This window comes from Falco naumanni, chromosome 10, assembly GCF_017639655.2.
Source record: "Falco naumanni isolate bFalNau1 chromosome 10, bFalNau1.pat, whole genome shotgun sequence".
In the NCBI taxonomy this organism is placed as follows: domain Eukaryota; kingdom Metazoa; phylum Chordata; class Aves; order Falconiformes; family Falconidae; genus Falco; species Falco naumanni.
In genome coordinates this window covers 24,823,654-24,841,335 of record NC_054063.1, presented here as the reverse complement: position 1 = coordinate 24,841,335, position 17,682 = coordinate 24,823,654, and the positions used below count along the sequence as shown (strand labels likewise).

General features: G+C 51.7%; 1 protein-coding gene across 2 annotated transcripts in view; it reads right to left on the bottom strand.

The window, feature by feature from the left end:
- LAMA5 (laminin subunit alpha 5) overlaps window positions 1–17,682 on the bottom strand; it is a 93,661-nt gene that overhangs the window by 28,123 nt on the left and 47,856 nt on the right. Inside the window, exons 7-23 of one of the 2 annotated variants that reach the window (XM_040609205.1) lie at window positions 15,229–15,344; window positions 14,197–14,315; window positions 13,288–13,378; window positions 12,392–12,526; window positions 11,868–11,930; window positions 10,447–10,587; window positions 9,918–10,055; window positions 9,532–9,666; window positions 8,901–9,035; window positions 6,721–6,858; window positions 6,488–6,540; window positions 6,189–6,288; window positions 5,658–5,710; window positions 5,150–5,255; window positions 4,330–4,429; window positions 3,976–4,132; window positions 2,140–2,278 (exon numbers count right to left, since the gene is read on the bottom strand). In XM_040609205.1, coding sequence (XP_040465139.1) covers window positions 2,140–2,278; window positions 3,976–4,132; window positions 4,330–4,429; window positions 5,150–5,255; window positions 5,658–5,710; window positions 6,189–6,288; window positions 6,488–6,540; window positions 6,721–6,858; window positions 8,901–9,035; window positions 9,532–9,666; window positions 9,918–10,055; window positions 10,447–10,587; window positions 11,868–11,930; window positions 12,392–12,526; window positions 13,288–13,378; window positions 14,197–14,315; window positions 15,229–15,344 — 1,919 coding nt within the window. Of the gene's footprint in view, window positions 1–1,722; window positions 1,853–2,139; window positions 2,279–3,975; window positions 4,133–4,329; window positions 4,430–5,149; window positions 5,256–5,657; window positions 5,711–6,188; window positions 6,289–6,487; window positions 6,541–6,720; window positions 6,859–8,900; window positions 9,036–9,531; window positions 9,667–9,917; window positions 10,056–10,446; window positions 10,588–11,867; window positions 11,931–12,391; window positions 12,527–13,287; window positions 13,379–14,196; window positions 14,316–15,228; window positions 15,345–17,682 lie in introns of both variants that reach the window. The other variant, XM_040609206.1, reaches the window with a different exon arrangement.

The window sequence follows — 17,682 nt, the reverse complement described above, 5'->3', positions numbered from 1 at the left end:
ATTTTCAAGAGGACGGGTGAGAGGGATTCACCGAGTATGGCTGCATGGCAAGCACATGAGATGAAAGAGGGAAGTGGGGAATGGCACACTGACTATCCTGGTGTGGTACACTGACATCAAGGCATAATGCAGAGGGCCAGAAGCTAAAGCAAGGGCTTGTACTACTGTCGGGATGGGTCAGCCCCTTCCCATGTGTGCTAGCTCTGCCACATGCCTGGCATCAGCTGAGGCCAAGCCCCTGTTTTCTCAGATGGGAAGCAAGAGGTGAAGATGCCAAGAATGAAGGGATTTCCCTGAACAGGCAATGGGGTAGATCCCTTGACAAGCTGAAGCTTCTCATCCCTTTGAGACGATACACAACTCAAACTGAGATGGCTTCTGGATGTGGGGCAGGAGAAACCGGTCTGAAAATCACATACTCTGAAAACGCTTCCCTTTTTGCAATCCACATCCTCGAACTTATTTCCTTTCCAGGCTGCTTTCTTTTACCATGTGAAGCCCATTCCAGCCAGGCAGAGGGTGGCTCAGCATTTTTGTAGCCAATCTGGCCTATCAAGGAAGTTGCCCTCCCATTGTTGGTGCATCAGTCTGGCAGCTTGCCTTCAGCACTAGAAAAATCAAATGCTGCTTCTGAGCAAGGAGGAAAGCACATTCTAAGGGAAATAAGCTCTGCTGCTGGATAGGACAGATGAAATACTTCCTGACCTTTGGTGGGAACCTAAAGCATAAGGATGACTCATGCTTCTCTTGTGTTCCTGCTGCATAGTATGACTGGCCATAAAAATAACAAGCTCTTTTTCTCCTCTAAAAAAAGTAGGATAGTAATATCTTGGCAATTCAAACCTTGCATACTACATTCAAAGGCAAAACACCTTCTATGTCAATTGAAGACAGAGGAGAGAACTCCACATACTAATAAATTAGCTGGTGCCCACAGCCTTGTGCTGTGCACATATGGTCTGGAGGAAGAGCTTCAGCAGGATGATGTGGCTATAGCATCAGAAGGAGCAAAATCAATCAGCCAACCACTGACTAGGGCACTTGCATGGCCTCAGGTCTGTCCCCATGCAGATTTGCTCATATTGATTCCCAGAATATTTGTTGTCCAGTTCTCTAGGCTTATTCAGCCATCTTCTGGTGGCTCTTCCTCTTCTCCAGTAGCTCACGGCTTGATGAGAAGACATTGCACCAGAGTGCAACGCCTGTGTAACACACGCAATTCCACACGACTTCCAAACCCCACAGCACATGTGATGCCAGCAGCCTGGTTTGGGAGAAGGTGGGAGAAGTGCAAGGCAAGGGCAGGACTGCCACATGAGGGCACCTGTGAAATAAAAACACCTCCGGCTGCCAAAGTTTGCATCCAGTTCCCAGCACCTGGCCCATTCTGGTTTTGCGGAAACTCAGCTCATTTCTGCCTGGGGCACTGTGGTGATCTTGTTCCAAGCTGGAAAAGTTCTTTCAAATGGTACAACAGCCTTATCTCACATCAGCCTGGCTGATAACACTCCAGCGCACAGCCCCAGGACTGAGGCCCAGCTTGCTGCTGCTTTGTTAAACAAAGCAGGCTACAACCTCAAATCAGCCTTTCAGTTGGAAGGGCAGGACTAATGGGTAAAGCCATATGAAAAGTGTCTTCTGGAAAGGATGATGCAGAAGGTTGCCTGGGATGGGGAGGAAGTGGCGATGGTGCAGGGAAGCAGAGCGGTCTGTGATCCTTACCTCTCCTTCGTGGCTGATAAGCTGTAATTTTGCCATACACAGTGGCCCCTCCTGAATTAATATACCTCAGGATGACATGGAACAGATAGAGCTCTGCCTCCTTCACGTCTACAGTGACTCTGATTTTATTCTGTAAAAAGCAAAAAAGCACACGGGGCACACATCACTGGGGGCCACCTCCTGACCGCCCACCCGCTCTGCGGAAGAGCCTTACCCGCCTGCCTGCCTACCTGCCTGCCTGCCTCTCTTCCCCCTCCCTCGCCATCCCATGGCACAGCTCTGGCTGGCCACCTGAGACGGGCACACCTGGGACGGGCACACCTGGGACGGGCACACCTGGGGCAGGAGAAGGGGCAGAGGAGCAGTGTTGCAGCATGGGATGCTCTGAGTTAGTCTAGAAGTGAAAAATGCACTTACAGTTGCCACAAACATTAAACTTTCCTTCCTCAACGACCGAGACCCTCCCTTCCACACTGGCGGGCCCCCGGCTGACGTAGCGGAAGACGAGGCGGAAGAGGTCGGGGGAGGTCACATTGAGAGTCACCACTACCTTGGGCTGGTGGGAGAGAGAAAGGGGAGAGAAGCAGAGCACACCTTCAATTACCTCCACCGCCGACAGCTACCAGCCCAAGCGCAGCTGCTCGGCTCACTGCTCCCAAAGCAACATGCCACAGCGCAAGGAGGAGACAAGCACACTGGCCCTACTGCACAGTCACGGCATGGGCGCCTCGCGATGCTGTCCCTTTTGTGACCAGCCACCAAGGGAACAATCTGCCTGCGGGAAGGGGGTGGAAAGGCTCTGACCACATCTGGAAGATGCTGTGGCACAGCAGGGTGGAAAGGCTATCCTGAGGCACACACCAGGCCAGAGGAAAGGTTTTAAGAAGTTCTTGCTTTTGTTATCAGCATGTTGCTTTTGGGCTTAGTGTGCCATCACCAGCCAGCAGGTACCAAATGCTGAAGCGCCTGCCCTTGTGTTTACAGGGCTCTGCTCAGATGCCTACAGAGGAGGCTGCAAATTGAGCTGGTGCCTCACCCTTGGGAAACTGCAATCCTAAGGACTAGTGGTGCTAATGGAGTGTGCCACTGATGGGTGCATCAGCCCTCTGCCTGCCTGGACACTAGCAAGACCCCAGTTAAGGAGTTGCTTAAGGCTGACCCATTTCAAACAGATCTAAGCGTCTCCTTAAATACGCTCCTGCCTACAGGGCAAAGCTGGGGTCTGCTGGGGGAGACTCCTAACGAGGGTGTTGTGTTCTTCAAAGCTCCAGTTAGAAAGAGTAGAAGGATCTTGCAGAGAGCAAACTACAGGCGAGACCTGCCAGCAGAAAGCCATGTGCTAGCCCCTATTCAAGGCCTATTTCTATCTCAAACACCAACACTAGACGCAAAACAAAAGCCATGAGCTTGAGCATGAGCTCCATCCCTAAGCTTTAAGGCTGGGGTTTTCTCAAGGGAGCCCGCAGGACCTCATTGCTTAGCTCCTACCTACAGATTCAACGGGAAATGGCTAAGGCATTTGGCCCCTCTGTTATTTTACCTAAGCATGAAAAAGTAAAGAAAACTGCAAGTACATGCACCACAGTAAGAAGCATCTTACATAGAACAAGACTGTCAGGGAATCACCGCCCTGCATCCCATCCCCAAACACAAACACAGGTGACACTTCCACAGGGGCCATGCAGAAGAAGAATCCACCAAAGAGAAAAAAGGGTCAACAGATGAAACAGCTTCACTTCTAGGGCTTAGATGACTCCCAAATAGCATAAACCATCGTTACAGCAAACCAGCTAATGGCAAGAGCAGAGGCAGAACGGTAACAAGAGGTTCAAGCTGAACACGGCAGCTAAGAAGGAGCCAGTTTATTTTTGGAAAAGGGAGGGAAGGTTACACAGAGAGTTGCAGGAAAGAGCAGAATCAGATGAAAGAGCCATAAGGAAACCCAGAGACAGTGTTTATAGACATCCCTGTAAGTAATCACCAAGCTACCACCTTTGTCTAAATGGATCAGGATGTCAGGAAATTCCCAGTTTAGGACCTTTCCCCTCATCAATCTCTGCCGTCCCCAGCGCTACAGGAAATATCTGTGCAAACAGGCTATATATATACTGTGCTGTTTATGTTGGCCATCATGTGACTTCGGGGGTTTGAGAAGCACTTGGGGTGAAAGATGTGTGCCAAAAGCACGTCGGTCCTCCATCAGCTGCATCCTCCCCAGGGGGAGCTGCGCTGGGATGGAGACACCAGGCATACCTGGATGGAGGACATCTGTGCGTATCCTCGCCAGCTGAAGCCCTCAAACTCCAGGGGGTTGTAGCCGAAGCGCACAGCCCGGCCAGCCGGCGTGGTGCCTTCCTCCAGCTCAAATTTCAAGTGGTGAAGGTCAGGGAAATAATGGTCCCGCGCAGGTCTGTGGAAGAGAAGGAGCACCATTACCTGCTGGGCTATCTGGAGAGGGAGGCAAGAGGACAGCCCCGCCAGGCACGTGGCTGATGTGGCAGCAGCCCAGACGATAAGGCACCCATCTGTGGTGGAAGAGGACACCATCCCCAAGGGAGTGAATGGGAGGCAGTGCACTCCAAGGTGCATCTCCTGCTAGCAGCTTACTGGGTGCAGGTGGGGCCACGTGTGCTCTGCCGGCAGCGACAGGCTCCGCTCCGCTCCTCACAGGATGGACCCAAGGACCCACCGACGTCGCATCGGCAGCCTGTGGGCAGGAAGCACTTGTTTACATTCCCACCACACTAACAAACTCCTGGTCACTAATCAAAGGCACGCCCCAGCAGGCAGGGAGGCTGGGGCCACTATTTTTATTCCATTGTATCCGTTTTCATATTGGCCCCAGCCCCACTTGGATCAGCTCCTCTTCCAGCTCAGCGCTGAGCTATTTCCAGACGGCTGACGGCTGCAGGAGGAACAAGGTCTGCAAGCCCTCATGGCTGGGCGCCGCAGCCCTGCTGCCAGCAGCAGCCTTGCTCCCTCTTCCCAGCCCTGCCAGGACCGCATGGGCTGGCTGAAAGTGGCCCGACCTTCTCTTTTACCTCTTCCCATGGGCATGATGGAGAGCAGCAAACCCCACAAGTCCATGCCCACCTGTTCCCAACAGGAGGAAGGGGTAGAGCTGCAAGGACATAGCCAGCAGCTAAAGCATGCCAGTTTCTGGCACTCAAGGGGGAACCTTTCCTGGCCTTTCATTCCCCAGTCTGATGGACCTCTGTCCAATGGTGGCAAAAGCAGGAACTTGGGTCTCCAGATCCACAGCAACACCCGGCCCCTGCTCTGGGTCTGGGTCAAAAGCAAGAGGCGGGAGATCTCTCACCCCTTCCCTCCAAGGCCAACAGTCACTTGGTATAGGCAGAGCTGCCTGCTCCAGGGTCAGCTCTTGTGCCCCCCCCATTCACCCAACACATCATGAAGGGGGGCTCACCTTGGCAGCCAAAGTAATTTGCATTCTCCATATTGAAGTAGCCATCTTTGCACGTCAAGCAGAACTGGCCACAGATGTTCGGCTTGCAGAAACACTGCCCGTCACCCTAGGAGAGAAGCAAGCATGGAAGTTTGTTCCCTCCTGCTGCTCGTCGTGCCTAGTCCATTTCTCATTTATTTGCATCCTACTCTGAGACATTGGAGAAGCATTTTGAGTTTCTTGCTCTACACGGCTTCCTGTGCGTGGGTGGGCCAGATAAGTTAAATTACCCAACAATGGAGGCAAACAAAAATCCACACATCCTGGGCCAGACCCAGAAATACTTAGGTGCCTAATTTATGACAGGTCTTAATCCTACGTTCTCATGCAAGCCCAGATTGTGGTGCAACCTTTGAGAGCTCAGTGTCAGGACGAGCCTCTCCAGCAGCTGCTTGGAGAGATGGAGCCGAAACACTCCCAGCATAGCACGTGGTCAGAGGTGCCTGCAAGCAGAGAGGAGCAAACCCACCTGCTGGCACTCTGCGATTCTGCTCATGGTGCCCTTGGTATCACACTTGCAGCCTGGAGAGAGGGAAATGAACAAGAAATCTGGAAGATTAGTCAGCCCCTGAGAAGAAGCCCTATGGGGGACAGAACCCACCACACCAGAGGACACTGGCTGGGATAAGAGGAGCTGGGAACTGGTCACATAAAAGGTAGTGCTGCACAAGGACACACGTTTCATTTCAGACAGTTACTGTAGAGGACCCAACTACCTTTTCTGCACATTTGGCCATGAAAAATTAAGTGTGCAAAGTTTGCAAGGAGGACTAAAAACCCTGTGTTTCATCCCAGCAAAAAGCTCCAGGCTCCAGCATTTCCCTGCTCCAAGTGAAGGTTACCCAGACCACTCGGGTTTTGACATGCCACTAGAGGATGAAAACGGAAGGAAAGCCATCACTCCACCAGTAGTGGTTGTCCCCACTGGCTTGGGTTTGGGTCCTGCAGCATCACAGCAGGAAGGGGACTTCTGGGGGCTGTGCAAATGCCATTTCCTTACTCAGGCAGCCATAGGGGTTCTCTGGAGTCAGGTTCCAGTATAAGGGTTTGCATCTGTCACAAGCTGGGCCTTCAACGTATGCCCGACATGCACAGGAGCCCTGGGGAAAGGGAAGGGGAGAAAAGAGCAGGTGAGAATTTGCAGCACAGTAGCTGAACATGGTGTCTGCTACTCTGGCATAGGTAATGACTGCGTTCAGGCTGAGCTTAAGGAAGGACTTGGCCCAATGTGAGAAAAAGGGGATCATGCAAAATCACACAAAAATCCCGCAGGGGCTGGTGGGTTCAGTTGATACTCACCGGGGCCAGCGAGGGATCTGCTGTCACCAACCCTGCTGGGTTACAGGAGCCCACTAGAAAAGAGAGGCACAAGGATGAATTTATGAAGAGATAGCTCACATCCTGGCTCTTCCTAAAGGGGGTTATTTCTTCCCTTGCAAAGCTCTTGGGGGATGAAAAGCCCATTTAGCGGCAGCACACCACTGTGTCCCCAAGGCACCAGAGTCCCCCCCCAACAGAGAGAAGGGGGCTACCTTCGCAGTGCGGAAATCCATAGGCGCCTGGCACGCAGCTATCGCAGCGCAGTCCTGTCACTTTGGGCCGGCAGCTGCACTGCCCTGTTTCCTGGTCGCAGGTGCTGTGCAGAGAGCCCTCCCGGGAGCACTGGCAAGCTGCAAAAGAGGGGAGAGCAACTGCTGGAGCTGCAGGGCACAGGGACTCCTGCATTCAAGGCTTCCCACCAGCAACCTCTTTTGTCTGTCTGACCTTCACCACCATCAAAGCAGCCAGAAACATGGGTTATAAATAACATACACACTTCTTCTTTGCTTTTGGTTAAAAACACGCCATCTTTTCAGAATAACAATAGAAGCTGCAATGTTTATCACACTTATTCATGTACATTTATGTGTATTCCCGGAGGCAGGGAGAAGCTTTGGTTAAGTAAAAGGAGAATGTGTGATCTCATCCCCAAAAGGTCAGCAGCCAGTGACAGATCAGACCTTACAAAAGCCCATTTCCACCCAAACACCCAAGAGCATTTGGCCATCAGGGTCTGCCCTGTGGATGTTGTATGTGGGCAGCAAGCCTGCAGCGCCGGGTCAGCAACACAGCCTTGGCACTTCTGGCAGCCAAGGGCAAGGCAATGGTTCTGCGGCTTCCTGCATGACCCACCTCCTGCAAACGCACATGGAGATTCTGCTGCCCTACCACATGAAGGTCAGCAAGCTGTCAGGTAGTTGCCCATGTCCTCCTTGCCCAGCCAGCACTCCTCAAAACCTTGCCAAAGGGGACTTTTCAGGCTGACACCTCCAGACTGGCTAACAGCAAAACACCGTTCATAAAACAACAGATTCAAAAAATCAAATCAGGTTGTCCTTTCCTTGCTGTGACTCCTCTACAGCTCTGCAATTTGGACACTGCTTTATTAGGCACATAAAAAAAGCGACTACCGAACCCCTGCGAGACCATTTCATCTATGCCTCCAGCCTCTTCAAAGGCATATTGCCGGCATCAGCATTTGCGAGCAGCACTCTGCCAGCTGGCCATGGCTCAGGCGTCTACATTTAGTATGGTGCAAGGGGGTGATGATGCTCTTTTGTTGCTTCAGGGAAATTGTATCACAGATTATTTTTTAATGAGCAGTAAATTCTTTCTGGGAGACATAAGAGTACATCTGGCTTCCAGTCGGACTGCCAACAAGGAGGGAGATGGGGACACGCTGGCCAGGACTGCAGAGGGCTATTCAGAGTATCTGGGGCCACAGGCACCTGCTGTAGGCATTGCTCAGCCCTGGCACCAGCAGCTCTGCTCCAGGAGCAATGCAGCACACAGGGAACTGACAGAATTACAGAGTAATTTAAGTGGGAAAAGACCCTTAAGATCACCGAGCCCAACCGTTAACCCGGCGCCGCCAAGCCCACCACTAACCCACGTCCCTGAGCGCCACATCTACGTGTCCTTTAACCCCCCCAGGGCTGGTGACTCCACCACGTCCCTGGGCAGCCTGTCCCAGTGCTGGGCCACCCTCTGGGGAAGGAATTTTCCCTAATAGCCAACCTAAACCTCCCCTGGCGCAACTGGAGGCCGTTTGCTCTCATCCTGCCGCTTGTTACCTGGGGGAGAGACCGACCCCCCCTGCCCACCCCCTCCTGTCAGGCAGCTGGAGAGAGCCCTCAGCCCCCCTCAGCCTCCTGCTGCCCAGGCTGAGCCCCCCAGTGCCCCCAGCCGCTCCCCACCAGCCTTGTGCCCCAGCCCCTTCCCCAGCCCTGGACACGCTCCAGCCCCTCAGGGTCTGTCCTGCAGGAGGGGCCCGAGCTGGGCACAGGGTTCGAGTGGCCTCAGCAGGGCCGAGCCCAGGGGGACAGTCGCCGCCCTGGCCCTGCTGGCCACACCGTCTGGGACACGAGCCAGGCTGCTGCTGGCTGCCTCGGCCACCTGGGCACACTGGGGGCTCCTGCCCAGCCGGCCGGCGACCAGCCCCCCCCGGCCCCGTCCCGCCGGGCAGTTCCCCCCGCTGTGCCCCCGGCCTGGGCGCTGCGGGGCTGCGGTGCCCACGGGCAGGGCCCGGCACAGGAAAACTGATTTGTGCTGCAAGAGCCAACTATATTCATATATACCCCTGGGAGAGGGGTTATGAAAAGGAAAACCACTACAAAGCCAGTGGCAGCAGCTATTCCCTTCCCTGCCCTGAGATCTGATGGTGGTTACTCACGTGTGCAGCTGGGGTACCCGTAGAAGCCCAGGGCACACTGGTTGCAGGTGTGTCCTGCAAAATTCACGTGGCATCGACACTGGCCAGCTGGGCTGCAGTTGTTGTCCACCGCACCCCGGGAATCGCAGGAGCAAGCTGTAAGAGCAGGACTCTCAATAGTCTGATAAAACACATGACTCATGGCCAACTGCTGCTGGTGTGAATTGTCATTCAGCCCCACAGAAGTTAACCGTTCCCATCAGAACTAAATTAATTTCTTAATTCCCTGTAAAGATGGGCAACATTTTCAGCTAAGGTTATGGCCATACCAGGAAAATGCCACTAAGGGTTTTTTTACAGTCCATTCAATGTTCCTCAGCAGTTTAGTAGGTTAAGGCACTAAAAAGACAGATCAAAAAAGGCATAAGCTGGGACACGATGTCACAGCAGGGTTGTGATGAGGAAGTGTGACCGATAAGAACTGCTTTGTCTTCCAGGATTTGGCACGATCCATGACCTCCAGAACAAGCCTACCAAATTCAAAATGCAAACCACACGGGGTTTGATTTTGAGAAACACCAAAGTCTTACAGTAATAGGCATGTTTTTCATAACATGACAGACTAGCAAGAACTGAACATTAATGTCCTTACCGTAGCAGTGGGGGTAGGAGTGGTGCCCAGGACTGCAGTGCTCACACCGTGGCCCAGCAAACTCAGGTCTGCAGAAACACCTTCCGACGGAGTCGCAGCCTTCCGGCAGTGTCCCAACTGCGCTGCAGCCACATACTGCAACAAAGGGAAACGGTTTTCCCTGTGCTGGGAGCATGGGGCAAAGCTCATTGCAATACAAGTTTTTTCCTGAAGTTCTCAGATGGGCACTTAGGTGCTGCTCTAAGTGTTCAAACTGTCGATCTCTGCCCATTGCCTATGTCATTCCAACATCTACAAACCCGCTTTCCAGTCCTCCTTCAAAACCCTGCCAGAAGACTCTGGCTTTGTGCACACCCACCCAGGCCCACAGGAGGACAGATACGCACGCTGGCACAGAGGGTAGTTGAAGTAGCCGGGAGCGCACTGGTTACACAAGTGCCCTTCAAATCCCGTTCGACACAGACACTGTCCTGTCTTGCTGTCACAGGTGCCATCGTACTGACCAGGGCCGGAGCACTGGCAGGCTGGAAAGCAACAAGGGCACTAGTAAATAAGCAGCTTCTTCATCTATTTCCCCTTCCTAGGATCCTAGGAAAGGAACCAGAATGCCTCTTCATCTGGGGTAGCAATGCACTCGCTCGAGAAACCATGGAGGACACAGCTGATAGCAAGCATGCCTGGCCCGTAGCTCACATCCATAGGGAATTTCTCAAGAGCCCTCCCCAGGCTGGGTGGATGCTGGAGGGTCAGAGTGGGGTGGAAAATACTAGCAGAAGTCATGGGAATTTGTCACTTGGAAGTGGGGCTGGAGAATTCCTCCTCCCCAGCGCAAGCGGAGGACAGGGACAGGCATGCTCCTCCCCAGCAGGGAGGCAAGCAAGGCGAGCTTGGGGCCACTAACCCCGAGTTACTCACGCTGGCAGCTGGGTCCATAGTGGCCTGGGGCGCACTGGTCACAGTGTGTTCCTTGGAAGTTGGGCTTGCACACACACATCCCCACCCGAGGGTCTTTGCGACAGGCGTTGCCTTCTGTCCCACCGGCATAGCAGTCACAGTCTGGAGTGGGGGCACACAACAAGCAATACCACACACAGCTGTCAGTCCATCTCTGCTGCTGGGCAGAGGTCCCACAAGGACAGGGAAGGAGTTGCCATGAAAGGCAATGGCTCGGGCATTTGCCTTCTAATAACCTTCCTACCAGATGCAAATGTTTTCCCCAAACCCTGCTCAGGCAACCTGCATGGCTGGCTCGTGGGGTTGCAGGCTGGTTGGGAGATCTCAGCATCACACAGATGCACGAGGTGCTGGATGGGCAGCAGGGCAACACACAGGGTGAAAAATTCTGCTTGCACAAGCCCAGACAGAGCCGATTTGGTGCAGTATAGCCCCCAAGCTGTGTGGGAATAACCACAGCCTTCAGCTAACCAGGGTGGGGTTTCGGCTTTCCCCATGCTTAGCTGCACCTGAGAACTTCCCCCTGCCAGGGCAGGGCAGGTGGATGCTCCAGGCAAGCAGCATGGGGTGTCGGGCTGGGAGAGGGAAGGGCAAATGTCATCCAAGAACCAGAGGGAGGGAGAGGTGGGGAAATGAGAAGGGAAGTAAGAAATTCCAGCTCAGGAAAGAAAAACCTGTCTGGAAGATACAGACTTTAAAATATCAGAAGGAAGGAAAAGGTTATCTGGAGCGTGCTGGAGAGCATGAGACAGGGGAGTACTCGGTGGGAAAAGAGACAAGAAAAAGCACAAGGGAGATGAACCGAGAGGAGTGAGCATGAGTGAGGAGGAAGGGGTAGGGGAGCAGGGATGAGGGCATGGGTGAGCTTTCAAAACAACAAAGTGACACAGAGCAAGCAGCTGCCTGTGCATGCTGCCCAGGTGCCCACAGCAGTGCTACCTGCTGCTCTGTGCAGAGGGGCCATCGACACAGACCTACTATGCTGTCCGCCACACGGAAAATGCAGGGCAGGCAGGTGTGGCAGGACAGGCTTGTATCTGGACCCAAAGGCTGAGATTTGGGAGAACCCAGCTCGTGATCTTGGAGGGGGTTCCTTACAGGGAGGCCAGAAGGGACAACCCCACATGGCCTGGACCCCAGAAAAAAGCCCATAATCACATGGTCACTCTGGGCTAGAGTTTCCCTGTCTATAAAAAGGGCATCATAAAACTTCCTTTCGCTCACTGCTCAGCTGCCTCCTCTCTCAGAACCACTCTGTGTCAGGGCTGCCTCTTACAATGTACATGCCCAGTAAGCTGAAGACCTGACCTTACACTGAACAGAAGACATAACAGAAATAATGGCACTGTGACTGCCAAAGCATCAAGGAAAATTGCACTTACTTATTATCTGTCCTGCAGGGAGCACTTGTTCTCCAGTATCATTGCGAGCAAAAGCTGGAATGGCTACGCAGAGAAAGACACATTGCACAGGTCATCACATACGCTCAAAGAAATCTTGTCAGCATATCAAGGGGTTGATAGTCCCAAAGAACAGGCTGAATGAAAACATGGAACAAAGTGGAGAAATCCCACTAAAAAAAAGATCAATTACAGCCATTTTTAACCTGGGCTCTGGAAAGACGTCTTTCACAGGAGGTGAGAGATGAGACTCCAGCCAAATGGGAAGCTCCCATTGACTCCAGAGAGCCGAGCTCAGTCCAGCTCAGCTCTGGTCCAGCTTCCACCCAAGCCAAATGTGGACTTGACTCCACTTGCAAGAACTCTTCTTGGGACAAAATTGCCATGTGGCACAGGGAAAAGACACCTGGTGAGCAGCCCAAACTGGAGCTGTTGGCCCTTTCTGCACCCACTGGTCTGTGGGGTCCCCAACCCGACTACTCCAGAGTCCCACACCCCCCACTTACGGTAGCAGTGGGGGAAGTTGAGGTATCCCTCGGCGCAGGCATCACAGTGCTCCCCGGTGTAATTGGGCTTGCAGTAACAGCGGCCAGTGAGGTCCTCACAGGTGCCATCGGTGAAGTCAGACTCACAGTTACAGCCTGCAGAGAGGGACAAGCTGACAGTGGTTGTCACTGACCGAGACCCTCGCTAGCCATGTGCACCACAGAAGCATCACTACAATACAGAGCCTCTGTAAGAGACCCCACCATCTGCTGCAAATACTCTCCAAAAATAAAGAGATTTTGCTTCTTCAAAAGAGGTCTGGTTTAGAGGAACCGCTGCCACAGTATTTGTCCCACTGTGGGGTCCCAAGTAAAGCAGCACAGACCTGACTTGCTTCTCCAGGAGACACCAGCTGCCCCCCAAAGAGGTGGTGGTGGCACACTGCCACGAGGACGCAGTGCAGAACAGACGATGTGTCATAGCTCCCCAAATGAGCTGGGCTCCCCAGCAAAATGGATATAACCCGTTGCTGCCTAGAAATCCCTGTCTTAGGGCATGGAGACCAATGGCCTGCAACTGCCAGCTGAAAAAGCACAGAGATGACGGCTAAGAATGGATTTCCCTGCAGGCACAGCAGCAGCGAGGACAACACGTTTTTAGCTCATTCCAGCCTTGGAACATGCTACCACTTCTGACTTCATGGATGCCGCAGACACACATAGTGTCTGCATGCACACATACATTTCCATGGGCAATACCAGCTGCAGCAGGAACCATCCACTTGGCCACATCTCTCATGGTGCCAGACTCCATATACCACAAAAATCTCTCAGCCCAGTCCTCCAGATCACCCTCCCCAGTGTCATCAAGTTCAGGAGGGCATCTATCTACAGCCTGCAGGAGAGATCATACTCACGGTAGCAAATGTATGGAGAGTCGATTGGGTGGTCAGGGGACCGATAGTATCCTGGGATGCACCTCTCGCAGTTAATGCCGGTGGTGTGATGCTGAAAGACAGTGGGTTAGAGGGGCATCAGTTCATCTGCCTGCAGGATCTATGTTCATCTGCCAGATTTATTAACAGCTTCAGGGGCCAGAGGAGACAACTCAGGAGTGTCAGCAGACAGAAGACCTAAATCTGCTCAAAATTGCACATACACTGATTTGAAAACAAAGCATTTCCTGCAAACTGTATCTTCCCGTAAATGCAGTATGAGCTTCAGATTCATATCTGACCTCGAGCCCATTTCACTTGCTTCACATGGTAGAATGTCCTGCCTACTTTGTGCTAGGAGGATGGAAGCAATCTGTTTCCTCCCAACAAGAAAGCACAGCTAAAAGTTTCATGCCACTGCATGAATTAACCAGCTTACAGTGACCTTGGGAGCAAAAGAGCTACTTTCCCACTTTCACTGGGAACTTCAGAGACTGAAGAGACTAGCATTTTGGTGGTCAGAGAGAGATCCAGAGAGATGGCAGCACCTGAGCACTGCGAACCAGGCAGGGACTTCCCAGCGTGCTTGGCACCAACCTGTCCCTCTCAATGCACAGTGCCTCAGCAGACCCAAACCTAAAGCATCAGAACAGAAAGGTCACAGTACTACACAGGGAACCGCTAGGAACCCAAATGCTGTTTTCATTACTGGTGCACAATCCTTTAATCTATGGCAAAGAGACTAAATTTCCAGGGAAAGACCTAATTATGATAACAGAGGGTATATGAGGGGGTTGGCAGAGCTGCCACCAAGGCTGAACTCCAGGCTGACAGCAGAAACAAACACAAAAACCTGCAACAACTTTTTCCACAGGAGTTCTTCAGGCCTACCTGACAGTCAATGCAAACACCTCCCCCTTCAAACTTGTCTTGGCGACTTTTGCTGGCTTTGTGGTGATCCACCTCTGGGTCATAGTAGCAGTCATAGGCATGGCCATTGCAATTGCAAGCTGAAAATACAAACAGATGTTAGCTGAGCCACCAGCCCACAGAGGTCTTTCAATCACTGGATAGATCTCAAGATAAGAACTCTTCCTGTGGGTTGACATTTCAATGAGGAAAGATGCTTGAATGCATCTGGGGGATTACATGATCACCCAAGCTCCCAGAAGTCTCCCGGTTCAAAATCACAGAAGCAACAACTCTCTCATAAAGTCTAGTCTGCAACCAGAAGAACGCAACAGGCACAAAATCAGAAGTGAAATATGTGCAGGCATGTATAGACGAGAAAGAGAAATTACCCAGCTTTGGGGCCTCAAATAGTCTGGTTGAGAGGGCAACATTCTTGCCTCTTTTATCCCATCCAGGATAGAGGTGAGCTGTAAAATTCAGCACCCGGTGAGGGTGCTCTTTACAAACCCACAGGATTAAGATCCAACTGTCCTTTGCTGCCCTGCGTTTGTAAGAGAGCGTGTGATGTAGCTATGCTCCGTGCTCTGCATTCCCAGTGCAGCATAAATTCCTCTGTCGGCATTTACTAAAGGTTTCTCTAGACAAATAAAGATGTCCTGTATGTAAACACATCCAAATGTAATTCATCTTCGAGACAGAATTGAGCAACGAGACTTGCCTGCACAAACCCTTGGACACAGAGGAGGAACTGGAACATAAGCAGAAGCGAAGTCCCACACAGACCTAGTGGGCCTCCCTGTGTGAGCCTTGACTGAACACAATTAACCACTGTGCAAACTGTCCGCTCCGCAGTGCCAGCGATCTCCCCTGTGCCCAGCACCACACACCATAACCCCCACCATTTCAGTGAACGGCTTCTCTGCACTGCAACATCAAGGGGCTGGTGAAGCACGGTCAGTCTGTGCTTTGCAAAACAGCTGGAAAAGGAAGGGAAAACCCAACTTCACTTACGCTGGCATTCATTTGCGCTGTCAGCAGTGGCAGGCTTCCATGGGAACTGGTTGAAGCCAGGGCAGCAGCGATCGCAGGACCCGCCGCAGGTGTTGTGCTGGCAGTCACACTGCAGCCTGCAAGGGAGAGGAACAAGGTACAGCCAAGCCTGTGGTGATGAGCTGCGATGTGTGTGATGGGGAGCCACTGCATAACCCTGTCATGCAGAGCTATCACTAGTCAGACCCAAAAACGAGTGATATTTGTTAATCCAAGTATTCTGGAAAACAGGCTTCTAAGGCGTTTTTTTTTTTAAACTTCTGAACTGCTGATTATATTTTTCTGAGCCAAACACCAAACTTTGCTTTTCCAGTGCCATTGTCTCCTTTCCTTTTCCTCCACCATCACTTCTTTGTCCTTCACAGGCAGATAAAGGTTACAGCAAAATCAGTCTCACTGCCTAGCAGTGACAGCTAGAGACAGTAAAATGTGAAATGGTTAGCATTGGTAGAAATTGGAGCTGAAGCAAATTGCTTGAGAGGCAGCAGTATGGTGCAGGGACACAAAGATGTCCCCACCACCACGCAGGGGCAGCATGAAAGGAATAAATAATAGCCCAGAGCCAGAGAGGGATAGGGTCACACGGGTCCCATCTGCTCCTCCAGGTATACCTGTGCTTGCAGAGAGAAAGCCCATGAAATTTGAATTAAGTCTTTTAGTAGATGCTGGCCCCGCACACTCCCTGTGAAATGCAGCTCTTGCATTTCTCAGCCGGCACAGGCAGGGCCAGGCTGGGTAAACAGGCGGCTCCGGAGGCGCCAGGCAAAAATCTCGACAGTTGACCGATGGATCTCATCCCTGCTCGACCGCAACGGTGATTCATTAACTTCAGTGATATCATCTCCAAAACTTCCACTTAGCAGAAGGCGATTCCCATCCAACACAAATGCTTTCTGTTGTATTAGACTTATGGATAATACAGCATGTTCCAGCTTTTATCTGTACAATTACTCATTTCCCCTCAGGGCCAGTCTGCCACTCCCATCTCTCCCTCCCTCCAATGCTTTTCCATTCAAAAGCATTTAAAAATAAAAGTAATTTTTTTTAAACATTAGAAACAAATGGATGGTTATTCTGAGTGAAATGCAGGACTGCAGACACACTTTTCCATGGCTGCAGTGAACTGAGTGTCATGGTTTCCACCTACATGTATTTTTAAGATGTGGCACCTGAGAGTATATGGATAGTGAATAGCCAGACAGAGGCAGCAGCACGGGACAAGTGAACTCATTTTAATGAAATATGGGATGATTTGAAAGTTCGAGGGAATGCAGGCAGATCCACACTCAGCACGTTTGCTTCAGCCAGAGGGGCTGAGAGGCAGGAGGTCCCAGCCCTGCTGGTGGTCCTTCCCTTGCAGACACCATGGAATGCTTGGCCACTGTCAGCTCTGTGAGCGCTCATGATGACCCATCCCTACCCACATTCACAGGCTGGGCTGTGGCCAGCAGGGTACAGGCATGAAACCAAGCCCCTGAGAGGCTGGCTGGAGCCTAAGCGGCAGAAATGAGCCCTGAAACATTCACCAGGAACTTTCTTCCCCCGTGTTTTGCAGACCCAAGGGGGAGACTCAATGAGAGGCAAACCTTGGCCATGCCCCTGTAATGAAACCACCCACATAGCTCTCACCTGGCTGACTACTACTGAGCACTTCCAAGAAAACCAAATTTCATGGGGTTTTTTTTTCCGTGGCAATAGCTGGAGATCAAGATTAACATCCATATACACATGTGTGCAGAGAAAGATGGTCACTGAGTCAGGGAACTTATAAACCTGCTGAGCACCATTAATCTCCCTGGCTAGAGGACGTGGCTCCAGCCACACATCCCAGACCTTTAATGTTCAAGATGTTTGAAAAGCACTGGTTCAGTTCCCAGAATGCAAAAAGACGGCACTCAATAAGTAAGGATGCATATTTCAGGTGGAGGAGGACTTATTTATTTAGTCTCTGCTGTCTAGAACTAGCAACGACCTCTCAAGAGAGCTCATCTATCATAGTAGCTTTACCACACCTTGTGCCGAGTCCACGCTGCTAATGAGTTATGGACAAATGTGCATGAGCTACAATATTTACATGTTTCATTGATTGAATATATACAAGAAAGAAGAGAGAGCGGCTGTGTTCACATAGCACATATTTCCTGGTCATCCTGCCGTAAAAAATAAAATCACAGTCTTCCCACTGGAATTGATGCTCAGTAACAGAGACAATAAACAGTTTCCAGTGAGCGGCTGTATCAGAGCTGAGAGCAGCACACCAGTGCTACAGCATCTTGGATTTGGCCAGGACATCTGAGCAGCACAATCAAGAAAAAAGGGAAAAAAAGCCCCTTCCTTTAACTGCTTCTGACTGTACTGAGGGAAAAAAACACCTGCAGAAGGGACTCACAGATGGCACAAATCTACCAGAACACA